This window comes from Natator depressus, chromosome 10 (genome assembly GCF_965152275.1).
Source record: "Natator depressus isolate rNatDep1 chromosome 10, rNatDep2.hap1, whole genome shotgun sequence".
In the NCBI taxonomy this organism is placed as follows: domain Eukaryota; kingdom Metazoa; phylum Chordata; order Testudines; family Cheloniidae; genus Natator; species Natator depressus.
In genome coordinates, this window is record NC_134243.1 from 16,684,709 (window position 1) to 16,698,901 (window position 14,193).

Consider the following 14,193-nt stretch of genomic DNA (forward strand, 5'->3'; position numbering starts at 1 on the left):
TTTATTACATTCTGTATCTCTGAAGTCAGGTACCTCGATACCCAGGGTCCATCTTTCAGGAATTATTGGCCTGTTTTCTAGTTACCAAAATTGGGTATATGCTTAACTTAACTTAGATTGTAGGCTCTTTTGGGCATGGGCTGTGTTTTTCTTCTGGGTTTGTATAGCACCTAGCACAATGGGATCCTGGTCTTTAGGCACTACCATAATAAATATGTTTTTTTATTATGAATTAACAAATATATGGGAAACATGCATTTAACTGACCACTTTTGTATGCAAATACTGGGCTGTAATACATGGACACTTCAATGGTATTTGCAAGTCTGTAATTTTTCTCACATGTTTTCTCACCTAATTGCCTTTTTCCTTCCTGCATTGGAAGATTACTCTCATTCATTCATTCATTCTCCTGCTTGTGGAGTGTAGAGTACACACTTTGTAGCCCCAGTTTCCAGAGAGCCCAGTTTCCTGCCAATGTTGCAGCCTGCTCTATGTTAAGGCTGAGGCAGGTGAGGTCAGAAGCCATGACATCCCTCCAGCATTTTGGCAAAGCCATCCACAATGTCTTCCCCTCCAGCTTGTGTTGGATCAAACACATATGGCATATGGAGCAGATAGCCAAGCTATCTGAGCCAATATTGAGTCACTTGGGAAGACACTAGAGGCTAGTTGGTCCGGTGCCTGACATCCTCATTCGTAATGCGATGAAACCATCATATGCCTTCAATACGTCATTGCTCTTTCATCTTGAAAGCATCCATCTGGTGCATCTGCATCCCTGTGGTGGCCCAGGTTTCAGAGCCATACAAAAAAACAGACGCCACTGCTGCTTTACAGATCTTCATCTTACTCTGAAACTCAGACCTCAGTGGTTCAGGAGTCAAGTTAGCGATCAATATTACCCCAAAGAGCCACAGTAGTGTAAATTCATTGTTTCATTCACAGCAAAATGATTGACCAAGCATTATTTTATCAACTACAATTGGTTAATAACATAGTAAAAGCATCCTGATTGGTTAATAACTCAGATTAGTTAATAATTAAATCACAAAGTGTTTCAATATCATGTGCTGCAAAGAGCCACAGGAGACACATTAATGAGCCACTTGTGGCTCATGAGTTTCAGTCTGAGTATCAGTGCTCTAAATGATATTTATTCACAATCTTTTCCTTTTTCTCTTTAGAGTGTTGAGGGTTTTTTGCAATGTAGCTAAACCAAATTTCATTTTAATCTAGACTGGAGCCTATTGGAGCAGCAGCCAGTAAAGAATATTCCCTAGAGAAATCCATGGACAAAATGAAATCGGAATGGGCCAACATAAGCTTCAGTTTTGTGAAGTACAGGGACACTGTGAGTATACATCAAACTAACAAATGTGTTGTTAAGAAGAATGGGTCTGAGTCTGCCTCACACTGATTCAGTAAAATAGTGGAATTATTCCTGATTTACAGTGGTATAACTAACTGAGAGGAGGAGAATCAGGCCCAACAGACCATGTGCAGTTACCAAACTATCTATTTTAGATACTTATATGGCTTCCAATGTCATAGTATCTGAGCATTTCATAATCTTTGACATATTTATTCTCACAGCATCCTTAGGAGGTAGGGAAGTGGTGTTATCCCTATTTTACAGATGGGGAACTTAGGCAAAGAGAGATTACGTGACTTGCTCAAGGATGCAAAGGAAGTCTGTGGTAGAGCAGGGAACTGAATCCGACTCTCTTCGAGTCCCAGGCTAGCACCCCAACCACTGGACCATCCTTCTTTCCCAACTAAGGTAGAGTCTCTGTGGACATTTTGGAAATGGGGGCATACAGCAGAGATACAGTCCATCTCTTCTGATATGTTACAGGTGCTCATTTGCTTCCATCCACACCTTACAGAGACGGGGAATTACAGGCTAAATTTTTGGGAGTAAAATAGTTTTAAGATCAATGAATCAGAACAACTGTCATTTGCCTTAACAAAGTCTGATATATTTACAGAATACCAGTATCCTGTCAGCAGTTGATGACGTCCAACTTTTGCTTGATGATCACATAGTTAAAACGCAGACTATGTGTGGCTCTCCATTCATCAAACCGATAGAAACTGAATGCCGGGTAAGGAGAAGCTGGTTCGACTGAGTTAATACGTCTCTCATAATATGCTTTTCTCAAGTGGTTTGTGGTATTTTGGCATGAGAAGATGTTAAAATATAAGCTTGAGCTGTTTCTAAAGAACTCAAATATTCATATTGTATTTTCAAAGAACGCTGAGATACTGGTTTCCAAAGAAGCATATGCAAAGCTTGCCAATATGCTGAAGGAAACAGTAATTACAAGCCAGTCACTATATGCATGTTTTTTGAGTTGTTTTATATTTTAGGAATAGGTCAGTTGCTTTAAACAAATTCTGCTAAGTTGTGTAATGAGATGCAGCTCTGTCATTTGTGAGAAATAATATATTTGTAATCTTTTGGCATTACCATAAGATTTCCAAAGTTATTCTACCTGTTGGTCCACCACTCCGTACAGATATGATTTCATGGTAAGCTGATGAAACAAATCCCTCCTACAAGTAATTCATTGATGAAAAGAGGAGTTAAATATAATGATTTCCCTAAAGGAAGCTTCCACAGAAAACAGACTTTTCCCATCAATATTTGATGGTAATTTGAAGGCTTTTCTAACCTAATTCTCATGACTTGTCAACACTTCTAAACCCTTAATTCCATCCATTCCTTAGGACATTGGCCCTGATCCTAGCAAGAGCTGAGGGCAGAGGGATCAAATGCTACTTTAATTTATAGCCACCTGTAACAGTCACCAAGGGGTTGTATGGCAGCTGGAGATTGCTGAAACACCATACAATCTGGCCACACCTCTTCCATTAATACATTCCTGGCATACCCCTTACAAAGGGATCTGTGAGAGGGTTGGCAAGGAAAGAGGGCCCAGTCCTCCTCTTCTTACTGAGGGCTTGTCTACACTTACATTTTATAACGCTTTAACTTGCTGGCTCGGGGGGTGAATTTGAGCACTTTAAAGGAAATGTGAGCGCTTTAAAGCGCTAGTGTGGCCAGACTCTGAGCGCTGGGAGACCTCTCTCCCAGCACTCACGTGTGACCACACTCACACCTCAAAGCGCTGCTGCAGGAGCTCTCCCGCGGCAGCGCTTTGAAGTTTCTAGTGTGGACGTAGCCACAGGCAATGCACCCATTGACTTCAGTGAACAATTTGGCTGTCAGCAGTGTAATATTGGGTCAAAGTTAATGAATATTCAGATATTTATTGTGGGTGTGGAGCAAAATTCAGAAGATCTCTGTGTTTCTCCATTCTTTTTAAATTACGTCATTGGTTTTCATAAAGACTCATTTTGAGTGTGTAAAATAATGTGCTATTCTGCCCACATGGCTTGTGTCATTTCATTGTCAAAATTATTTCAGGGGGTTTTATCTGATGCAAGAGACTGATTACTTTTGCAGCAATCAAAGGGATATTAGTCCTTAAATTACAATTTCATTATAGTTTGCAATGTTATCATAGCCATGCTGGTCCCAGGATATGAGATAGACAGGTATGGGTGAAGTAGTATCTATTACTGGACCATCTTTTATTGGAAATACAGTATTCTAAAGATTGCCCTGGAAAACTCATATGCCTCTTTCGATGTGGCTGTTGAGTTCTTTTTGTAAATGTACGTATTTGTTACTTAAAGGAGTTGACTGAACTTTAACTTGGCTGCCTAGTAAGGGTAAAAATAGAGGTATGTTGTACAAACGAAAAAGAATCCATTTATAGAGAGTATCTTTGAGCACGTCTAGAGGCAGTCACTCATGACGAAGAACAATACTTTCATCCAGAGGTTTGAAACGGTGGTGTTTATCTCCTGAAATGAACTAACTTACAGTCAAACAGACAAAAAGTCCAATCTTGTGACCTTACTTACATGAGTAGTCCTTCTTCACACAAGTAGTGCCAATGGGACTGCTCATGTGAGTAAGGAATAAACACATGAGTGAAAGATGCATGATCAGCCCATGATTTTTTTTTTGTAAGTAGTTCTTTCATGCAAGAGTATAATATTACAGGAAAAGTTCTTAGGTTGGTTTGTGTTCAATCTCATATATACTGATAATGAAGAACTGTAACAGAGAAAATGTTGCATTAAAATAATCTGATATTTTACCTTCTGTTTATTCTGCTACTCAATGTACAATTTAAAACAATTGTTTGCAGACCATACATGTTAAATGTTCTGTTTACAGGCATGGGAAGAGAAGCTTGTTTCAATGCAAGATATTTTAGATTGCTGGTTAAAATGCCAGGCAACATGGCTTTACCTGGAACCAATTTTTAGTTCAGAAGACATTATAGCTCAAATGCCAGAAGAGGGCAGAAAGTTTGGAATAGTAGACGCTTGCTGGAAAGACATCATGACACAAACAGTAAGTATTTGCATTTAATAAAGTACAAATTATGTTTGTTTATATTTCATCAAATTAGTTTTAAGTAAGATAATTTGTCTGCTTATCCAGAGTCAGAGATTCAGATTTCAGTCACTGGAACATGGAACACAGAGCCCAAAACACCGTTAATGCCTAGTCTTTTAGCAAAAATGGTAGGTAAGATTACCTACCCTTTTGAGATTTCTGTAGAATCTAGACACCACAGAATAAATTACCGCTGATCCTTTCACATTAAAAGGAGTGTAATAGCAGAGTGCAAACACAACTCTGAGGACAAGCACAGAAGAGGATAAACGTAGGGTGCTAAAGGTGCATTTCATAGGACTTGCACTCCTATTTGTGAATGAACAAATGACTATAAACTGGCCATCATTAGGCTTGAAATTAGACAAAGGTTTCTAACCATCAGAGGAGTGAAGTTCTGAAACAGCCTTCCAAGGTAAACAGTGCAGGCAAAAAAACCTAATTGGCTTCAAGACTGATCTTGATAAGTTTATGGAGGGGATGGTATGATGGGACTGCCTATGATAGCATGTGGCCCATCAGCTGGGAATTTTTCACCTTCCTCTGCAGCGTGGGGCACATGTCACTTATACTGTAAATGGTAAATTTTCTGTAACTTTAAGTCTTTAATCCATGATTTGAGGACTTCAGTAACTCAGCTGGAGGTTAGGGGTCTATTTCAGGAGTGGGTGAGGTTCTGTGGCTTCCAATGTGCAGGAGGTCAGACTAGATGGTCATGATGGTCTCTTCTGAACTTAATGTCTATGAATCTGTGACTGCTGAAAGCCCAAGGCACAGCTGAATGTTCATACAAATAGTGATTTGCTCTCCAAATCAGTATACGTTTGAAAAGATAGTAATACCTGTGGATGTGATCCTATAAATTTTTCACAGGTTACAATATCGTTGGTATCGTTTAATCTCGACAAAGCAATGGTCTTAAACAGCAATAACTGTCAAATACGGCATATATATTTTCCTCATTTGAAGACATTCAACAACCAAAGCAGTTTCCATGCTCTGTAACATATTCTGTAGCCTTTGTTATCACCAAATAAAAATAAAATGAACCAAACTGACAAACCAAATGTGAACTTTTTAGCAGTTTCTACACTGTGTTTCTTTTTATAAAGGTGAAAGACACCAGGGTACTTGTAGCAACTGAGCAACCCAGGATGTTGGAGAGGCTTCAGGAAGCAAATGTTCTCTTAGATGATATCCAGAAGGGTCTGAATACTTATTTGGAGAAGAAAAGATTATTTTTCTCACGGTAAATTGATTAACAGGTTCAACTTAGTGCAGCAAGAGCCATAAAGAGATTCTAATGCTCTCTTTGTTTGAAATAATTTTTATTGAGTTGCGTGACTTGTAGTTGTCACAGAACACAGTTCTGTGCAGCAAAAAATGACAACCTATTTCCCTTTCTAGACATGTAGCCCAGATTCCCTGTTCCAGCTGAGCTATGCTTGGCCCAAGATTTGAGTGGGTGGGGAGGCCAAGGTGTCTTAGTACAGCAGGAACTTGCAGTGGAAAATACATCATCAGTTACAGTGTATTTTCAGGGGAACATGCCATCTTCAGCAGTTGATTGCACCCCCCCCCGCCACCATTCCATCAGCCATGCCCTACTCAGCTGCACAGAGGTGAAGTCCCATGTAATTGCCCCAGAGGGTCTAAAGATGACTAGGTGATGGTGGAGAACAGGCTGTGTGGCTAACTTTACAGTGTGCATGGCTGTCCCCCAAACCTGATTAGATTTCTTTCTCCCCTCTGTTTTGTATAAGGGGATGAATGTGACAACTGGCATGTAAAAAGGTGTAATAGTTTTATAACTTTAAATCTGCTCCATAAGTCCAAATATCAAAGACTCACATGAACCCAGAAGTTCTTGAGAATAGTGCATTCCCCAGATCAGAGCAGGTAACTTCCCTTTTGTGATAAGTCTTTCTTACTTTAAGAGTTAGATCAAATCCAGCTTCTCAGATGATGGTTTCATGTCTGAAAAGTGCATGTGCATTTTCTATTCAATAGGTTCTTTTTCCTGTCTAATGATGAGCTGCTTGAGATTTTATCAGAAACCAAAGATCCCCTTCGAGTACAGCCACATTTAAAGAAATGTTTTGAGGGAATCTCTACATTAGAGTTTACAGAAGATCTCGAAATCACAGGAATGATCAGTTCAGAGAAAGAAATGGTTCCTTTCATACAGAAAATCTACCCAGTGAAAGCAAAAGTAATTTTTTTTCTGTTATGACATTACATGAATAGTTGGTGGTAAAGGATGTGCTTTTGGGGAAATGAGCTTTAAAATACCAAGACCCGATTTTTAGAGGCATTTAGTTGTCTAAAAATGCAGATAGGTGCCTGCTGGGAGTTTTAAAAAGGAGTTAGGCACTTGGGCGGTGTTGAAAATTCTGTAGGTGCCTATCTGCAACTTCAGGCATCTAAATGCCTTTAAAAATTGGCGCTTAGAACATAACTAAGATACCACATCACAGTGGAAACAAGGAATGAATGAAAATATTAAAGGTACCAGTATAGGATTGCAGCCTAGCCTTATGGTCAAAAGGTGGCACAGTGGAGGTAGCAGCATGTAACAAGTTGAAGAAACACTCTGCCTTCCTCATGGCAGGAAGGCACACATGAGGCCAGAGTACAGAGAACACTGCTGCTCTGCTGCATTGTCCCTTGGGGACTAGGGGTGGCCAAAGGCTGTGTGACACAGGAGGGAGGCATGGCCAGCGTGGAGAATGGCATGAAAACACAGGGAAGACCTTGTGAATCTCAGACTATCCCTCATCATCGCTGTTCCTGCCCCACAACAATAGCAGCATGGCTCAAACAGCTGCCTCGTCATTAGCGGCTATCCTCAATCCCAGTGTGGCCACAGTCCCTTTGGGGATGCAGGGAGGTGACAGACTGAGAGGAGTTACTGTTGTTGCTAAGACCAACAGTAACTTGCACTATAAACTATGTAATAAGGCATGCTGTTATAATATGAATTAGATGGATGAAATTCCCTGACCTGTGTTATCCAGGAGGTAGGACTAGATGATCTAATGGTCTCTTCTGGCCTTACAATCTATGAATCTGTAGGTTTTGTAGAAACTTGCCATAATGAGTGGCTGATTCCTCTGCCTCTCCTTGGCCAGGCCCCACTAAATTGTATGGAGCTGAATTCCTATGTAGCAGTCATGAACAGGGGTAAAAGGTACGGGGTGAAAGATAGGGGATATTCTATTTAGCAACCTTTTAATCACATCTTTCAGGAGCAATGTGTTCACTGATGTTATGGCCATGTTGCATTTACCTCCCAGAGCTGCATTTACACTACCTGGATGTATGGACACCATGCTGCCCCTTCAGATGCACGGCTCAGGCAGTTCACATGGCTTATTTTTCTGTATGCACTGTTGTGCTGCAGGCATGCCTTCATTGTGTACACCAGTGCTTGTGCCTCTATTTGGAGGCTGTCCACCCATTTTCGTCCTTACCCACCAGAGCAGAAAAAGGCATGAGTCAGCCTTTATGCTTTAAGCCTAATATATTCGAAGGTTTACTCCAGTGTGAAATTTGCTCTTTAAATGCCATTTAATCACAAATTTTATTTGGTGTATTTTCACTCTCCTCTCTTGTTCTTGTTTTAAGGGCATGGTAGAGAAATGGCTTTTGCAAGTAGAAGAAATGATGCTGGCCAGCATAAGACAAGTTATTCAAGATGGCATTGGAGGATATGTTCAAGTAATTATTCATCTCTTGCTTCTGTATCAATAAATTACAGCATAAAGTAATTAACATAAAGTAACCTGCACATGTACAGGGCTCAAACTCTCCTTTACCACCATGTTAGGTTTTAAACTAAGTAGAATCCTGTTGTGCCAATTCAGCAGCATCCATTAAAAGTCTCATATCTAATTTTCTTGAAGGAAAATTAATGAAGTTCTCAGTGTTGAGTGCCATTTATTTTATAAATCAGATTTAAAAGCATTAGAGAAAGTAGATTTTGTTATTGACAAAGCCTAGTGCATACACATAATTTTCTCTATCTCAAGTGTGATTATTTTTTTTAAAAGGTTCCCCGAAATAAGTGGGTACTTCAGTGGCCTGGACAGGTGGTTATTTGTGTTTCATCCATCTACTGGACAAAGGAAGTGTCTGAAGCTATGCGATCAGGAACTTTACTTGTAAGGTTTTCTTGTAAATTCTTTCAATTAACCAGAGACTAAATTATGATATTAAGAAGAACTCTAACAAAGTGACATGCATTTTTGAAAGCATAAATTCTGACTTTTCTACTTAAGTTAAATCGTGGCAGAATATCCTTTAACTCAGAGCGCTTTGCAATTTCCACTTTTCTTATCATTCACTTTTGTCGTTTGTCTTCTTTGTTTTCTCTTTTTACTTTGCATTCAGTCATGCTGTATATTTGTCTTATGTCTCAGCAGCAGCTATTTCTCTATCATTATGGACACTGATTTTGATTTCATTTACACTGGTGTAAATCAGAAGTAACTCCAGTGAAGCAAGTTGCAGACTCTTATTCATAGAGCTTTGCAAGTGTGAACAGAAGAATCAAACAAAAGTTGCAAACTATGACCAGAACTTATAAATAGTTACTCCTCTTTGTATGCTTACCCCCTAGTATGTTTACGTGCCTAGTCATGTGGGAACTACACACACGAGTAGCTGTTTGAAGGATCAGGTGATTACACAGCTTTTGTGGCTGCAAGCTTCTCTGTAGGATAAAGATGCATCAGCTAGGTTTGGTAGTTGAATGTTATTCTTCCCATAAGTATTTGCAATTCATCCATCATCACCATGGTCTTATGTATTACTCCACTGGGGACTGACCCAAAGTACACTAAATAACGGAAAGACCTCCTGTTGACTTCAATGGACTTTTGATTGGACTGTAGTAGAGTTGGATGAATACTGCAACCTTTTTTTCCTGTGATTATTTACATGAAATTTTAAAGAAATTTGCTTCAACTGTGTGCCCCTTCTTTGATATCGTTCTGGAGCTGCTCTAGCAAATGAGTCTACTGGTAGGGATTTTCGTGAAAACAGAAAATTTTTAAATAATTACTGCAGTAGAGACCAGATTCTGATGCTTGTACTCATCCACTCAAGACACAGAAACTACCTTGGCTTCAATTAAGCTATGCTGATTTACTGCAGCTGAGGATCTGAACCCATGTGCCCAGTCAAAACAGGCTGAATTTAAAATGCTTGCAAAAAAAATATCATCAGTGATCCATGGACCAAAATTATTAGTAGAAACTGTAGGGCAAAATAATTTGAAATAAAGAGTAAATTCAGGAAAATATTACATTTGCTGAATAACTATTTCTTACAAGTAAAAACAACGAGGAGTCCTTGAAGTGGGTTATAGCCCACGAAAGCTTATGCCCAAATAAATTTGTTAGTCTCTAAGGTGCCACAAGAACTCCTTGTTGTTTTTACTGATACAGACTAACATGGCTACCCCTCTGAAACCTATTTATTACAAGAAATTTCATCCAGCTTTAGACAATAGAGAGAGCATGCATATCTTCTGGTACAGAGACTTGGCATTTGATTTAGGGAGAAATAAATGGCTTCCATTTCAGACTACAAAACCCTTCTGAGTAGTTATGATGAAATAAAATGGCACTATATGAAGGAGACTCTTAAATGTTTGCATAGTGCCATTACTGAACTGCCTCATTTTGTTGAAAGGGTTTGTTCTAATGACTGCTCTGGGAGTTTAGGAGCTATTTGCTACGGCTTACCATTAATACTCACATTTCTTTCCGTAACAGGAATTCTTGGAGAAGAGCAACTTACAAATTGGAGAAATTGTTCAGTTAGTGAGAGGAAAGCTGTCCAGCGGTGCCCGTCTGACTCTTGGGGCTCTCACTGTCATTGATGTGCATGGTAAATGCATGATTATTACTTCTCTCCTTACATTCCAGGCAGAACTACTACCATTAACTGAAGCAAATTATCTGCAACAGGTAGCTGGGGTGCTTCCCCAAGCTAAAGTTACGTCCTGGAGAATTAGTTAAAGGATTATATTAATTATTTTCAGTTGCTAATTCACATGAGACAAAAGCTAGTTGTAAATGCCAGCTTTAAGCATGAGCAAGTTAACTAATGATTTGAGCATGTAGCCTGAGCAATTCAGAGCAAACTTTGTGGGATGCCTAATTTCAGTGCCTCTTAGCTGGGGCGCCATTTCAGATTGGGGGGGGCAACTTTAATCATGATTCTTGGGGCTACTTAGACACTTGAAAACTCTAGTTTTTTTGGCAGATAATTTAGCAATTAGCTGAGAGGAGCCCTGTATCTAATTCCTTTATAAGAGAAAGAAAATTAAATAAATATTAGACCCACTCAGCTCTAATAACATGTTCTGACATCTTGTGGCAAGTCACCTAAGGGACACTGGTTAGGTTTAAAATGTTAATGTATATTCTTACTTTATTACTAACTCTGTAGAGAGAGAGACCCCATCAGGACGGCTGGGTTCTATCCCAGTTCTGGGAGGAGAGCGGGGTCTAGTGGGAAACAGCAGTGAGCAGATACATCTGGGTTCTATATAAGAACATCAGAATGGTCATACTGGGTAAGACCAATGGTCCATCTAGGCCAGTATCCTGTCTTCCAACAGTGGTCAATGCCAGGTGCCCTGGGGGGAATGAACAGAACAGGTAATTATCTAGTTGCCCTGTTGCCCACTCCCAGCTTCTGGAAAACAGAGGCGAGGGACATGCAGAATATGGTGTTGGATTCCTACCCACCCTGGCTAATAGCCATTGCTGGACCTATCCTCCATGAACTTATCTAGATCTTATTGGAACCCTATTATAGTTTTGGCCTTCACAACATCCCCTGGCAAAGAGTTCCACATGTTGACTGTGAAGAAATACTTTTTTTGTTTGTTTTAAATCTGCTGCCTATTAATTTTCTTTGGTGACGCCTAGTTCTTGTGTTATGTGAAGGAGTAAATAACATTTCCCTGTTCAATTTTTCCACACCATTTATGATTTTATAGCCCTCTATTATATCCCCCCTTAGTAGGGCTGGCTCCAGGCACCAGCGAACCAAGGAGGTGCCTAGGGCGACAAATGTAAAGGGCGGCAGGATGTCGGGCTCTGGGGCGGCAATAGGCCCTCGGCGGTGGTGGGAATTTGGCGGCCGCTCCGTCACAACGCGGCGATTCGGGGCTCTGGGGCGGCAATAGGCCCTCGCGCTCGGCGGCAATTCGGCGGTGGGGACGCGACTCTTCGGTCGCCAGCAGCAATTCGGCAGCCGCACCATCACTCCGCCTCCATGTTCGGTGGGCAGGATTCCGTCTCCCCGTTCCGTGGCAAGTTTTGTGGGTTTTTTTTGCTGCTTGGGACAGCAAAAATGCTGGAGCCGGACCTGCCTCTTAGTTGTCTCTTTTCCAAGCTGAAAAGTCCCACTCTTTTTAATCTCTCCTCATACAGAAGGTGTTTCTATACCCCTAATCATTTATGTTGCCCTTCTCTGTACAGTTTCCAAATCCAATATATCTTTTTTGAGATGGGGTGACCAAATCTTCACACTCTATTCAATATGTTGGTGTACCGTGGATTTATATGGAGCTAACATGATTTTTTTTCTTATTATCTGTCCCTTTCCTAATGATTTCTGATATTTTGTTAGATTTTTTAAATTGCAGTTGCACATTGAGCAGATGTTTTCAGAGAACTATCCACAATGACTCCAAGATCTCTTTACTGATGGGTTCAGCTAATTTAGACCCCATCATTTATATGTGTAGTTGGGATTATATTTTGCCAAGTATTACTTTGCATTTATCAACATTGAATTTCTTCTGCCATTTTGTTGCCCGCTCACCCAGTTTTGTGAGATCCCTTTGTAATTCTTCACAGTCTGTTTTGGACTTAACTGTCTTGAGTAATTTTGTATTATCTGCAAATTTTACCACATCATTGAGTACCCCTTTTTCCAGATCATATATGAATATGTTGAATAGGACTGGTCCCAGTACAGACCCCTGAGGGAAACCACTATTTACCTCTCTCCATTCTCACCTTTTATTCCTACCTTTTGTGTCCTGTCTTTTAACTGAAGTGCCTGGCAGTGCTTTCAGGATCATCTAACGATCCTTAATTTACTTTAATGATAAGCCTTTTGTTATCTTAGTCACCTTGCCCAATAGTTCTCAAACTTTTGTACTGATGACCCCTTTCACATAGCAAATTTCTGAGTGTGACCCCCCCCTTATAAATTAAAAACACATTTTTATATATTTAACACCATTATAAATGCTGGATGCAAAGCGGGTTTTAGGGTGAAGGCTGACAGCTCACGACCCCCCATGTAATAACCTCGCGACCACCTGTGGGGTCTCGACCACCAGTTTGAGAACCCCTGACCTTGCCTCTGTTTATAAACAAACTCCCTGCCCCAAAGGCTGTGCTGCTCCCAGCTTCCGAACTCATCACATATCACACTCAAGCTGTTGCAGTTAAGAGCTCCATCTGGGGCTAGGGTGAGTAGGCCTCCCCTACGAAACTTGGGGGGGGGGGGGCTACAGCCCTCCCCTGCCCCCCCTAAATGGCGTCCCTGTCTCTTATACCAATCTCCCTTCCCCTTCCAACAGCAGAACTGATGGGGGAGGCAACTCAGCTTCAGGAGGAATAGTGGGCTGGATTTTCCAGTCCCGTGTGCTACCGTGCACTTCTCAAGTGGGGCAGAGTGGTTGTATTCTGTCCAGAGGTGGCCCGTTGAGAATTCCCTTTGCATGTGGGAATTCTCCACTGGTGTCAAACTGGCAGGAGCAGCATAGCTGCCTTCTGTACTAGTTGCCCTCCTACCTCTGGTGTAGGGAAATGGAGGTGGCACTGTGGGGACTGGGAGAGGGTATGCTGGAGTAGAACTCTGCTACACCCATCCTTCACCAGCATATGTCAGAGCATCTCCTCAGGTAGTGCAGAATAAGGGAGCTGCAACTGGCTCCCTGATGGCTCCTACCCTCACTTCTGTACTAAGTGGAGCTCTGGCCCAGGGGACCCTGAAAGGGTAAGGCTGGTCCCAGTGAAATGTTACAGTTACAAATACATTGATAGATATGTATAAACAAGTATTATAGTGATGACCAGGGATCCTAGAAATCGATTTGCCATGGAAAAATGTGGATTTTGCATTTTTACAGAGAATCTTTAGTTTTATATTGTGGCTGCTAGGGAAACTAAAGTTCAGCATTTCATTTTATTTATGGAAAAACTTGGATTTTTATGTTTTTTTATTGGAGAATTTTGGGTTTTTTAATCACAGAAGACTAGGATCCCTGGTGATGACATGCATGGTTCAACAGTAAGGTGTGGTTTGGGTTAGCTGTTAATCATCGGTTGCTATTTCACTGTTCAGTCAACTCTACAGTATGGTGCCTGTCCAATTTTTTATGTTTTTTTTTTTCCATTTTGAGATTCTGGCCTAAACACTGGTACTGATCCTTCTTTTTTCTGTTTAACCAAGGATAAATTTGAACTGGATTCGAAGAAAGAAATGCAGCACAACTGTTGAGAAATACAGTAGTGCTAAATGTGATATTACAGCTGTAACTGAAAAAGGTTTCAGCCTAATTCTGTGCTACATGTCCTTCCATAAAAATATTCTTTTAACCCCATTAAATTTCTATTTATGTTGCTAGACCATCTCCTTCAGTAAAATAGCAATCACTTCACTTTTTAAATTAACAA

The 14,193-nt window shown here is 40.5% G+C and overlaps 1 protein-coding gene across 1 annotated transcript in view; it reads left to right on the top strand.

The window, feature by feature from the left end:
- Positions 1 to 14,193, top strand: part of DNAH3 (dynein axonemal heavy chain 3) — a 102,054-nt gene that overhangs the window by 33,740 nt on the left and 54,121 nt on the right. The window contains exons 21-28 of the mRNA XM_074965321.1: positions 1,240 to 1,354; positions 1,992 to 2,108; positions 4,256 to 4,435; positions 5,593 to 5,729; positions 6,491 to 6,692; positions 8,108 to 8,200; positions 8,533 to 8,643; positions 10,261 to 10,375. Of these exons, the coding sequence (XP_074821422.1) occupies positions 1,240 to 1,354; positions 1,992 to 2,108; positions 4,256 to 4,435; positions 5,593 to 5,729; positions 6,491 to 6,692; positions 8,108 to 8,200; positions 8,533 to 8,643; positions 10,261 to 10,375 (1,070 nt within the window). The remainder of the gene's footprint in view (positions 1 to 1,239; positions 1,355 to 1,991; positions 2,109 to 4,255; positions 4,436 to 5,592; positions 5,730 to 6,490; positions 6,693 to 8,107; positions 8,201 to 8,532; positions 8,644 to 10,260; positions 10,376 to 14,193) is intronic.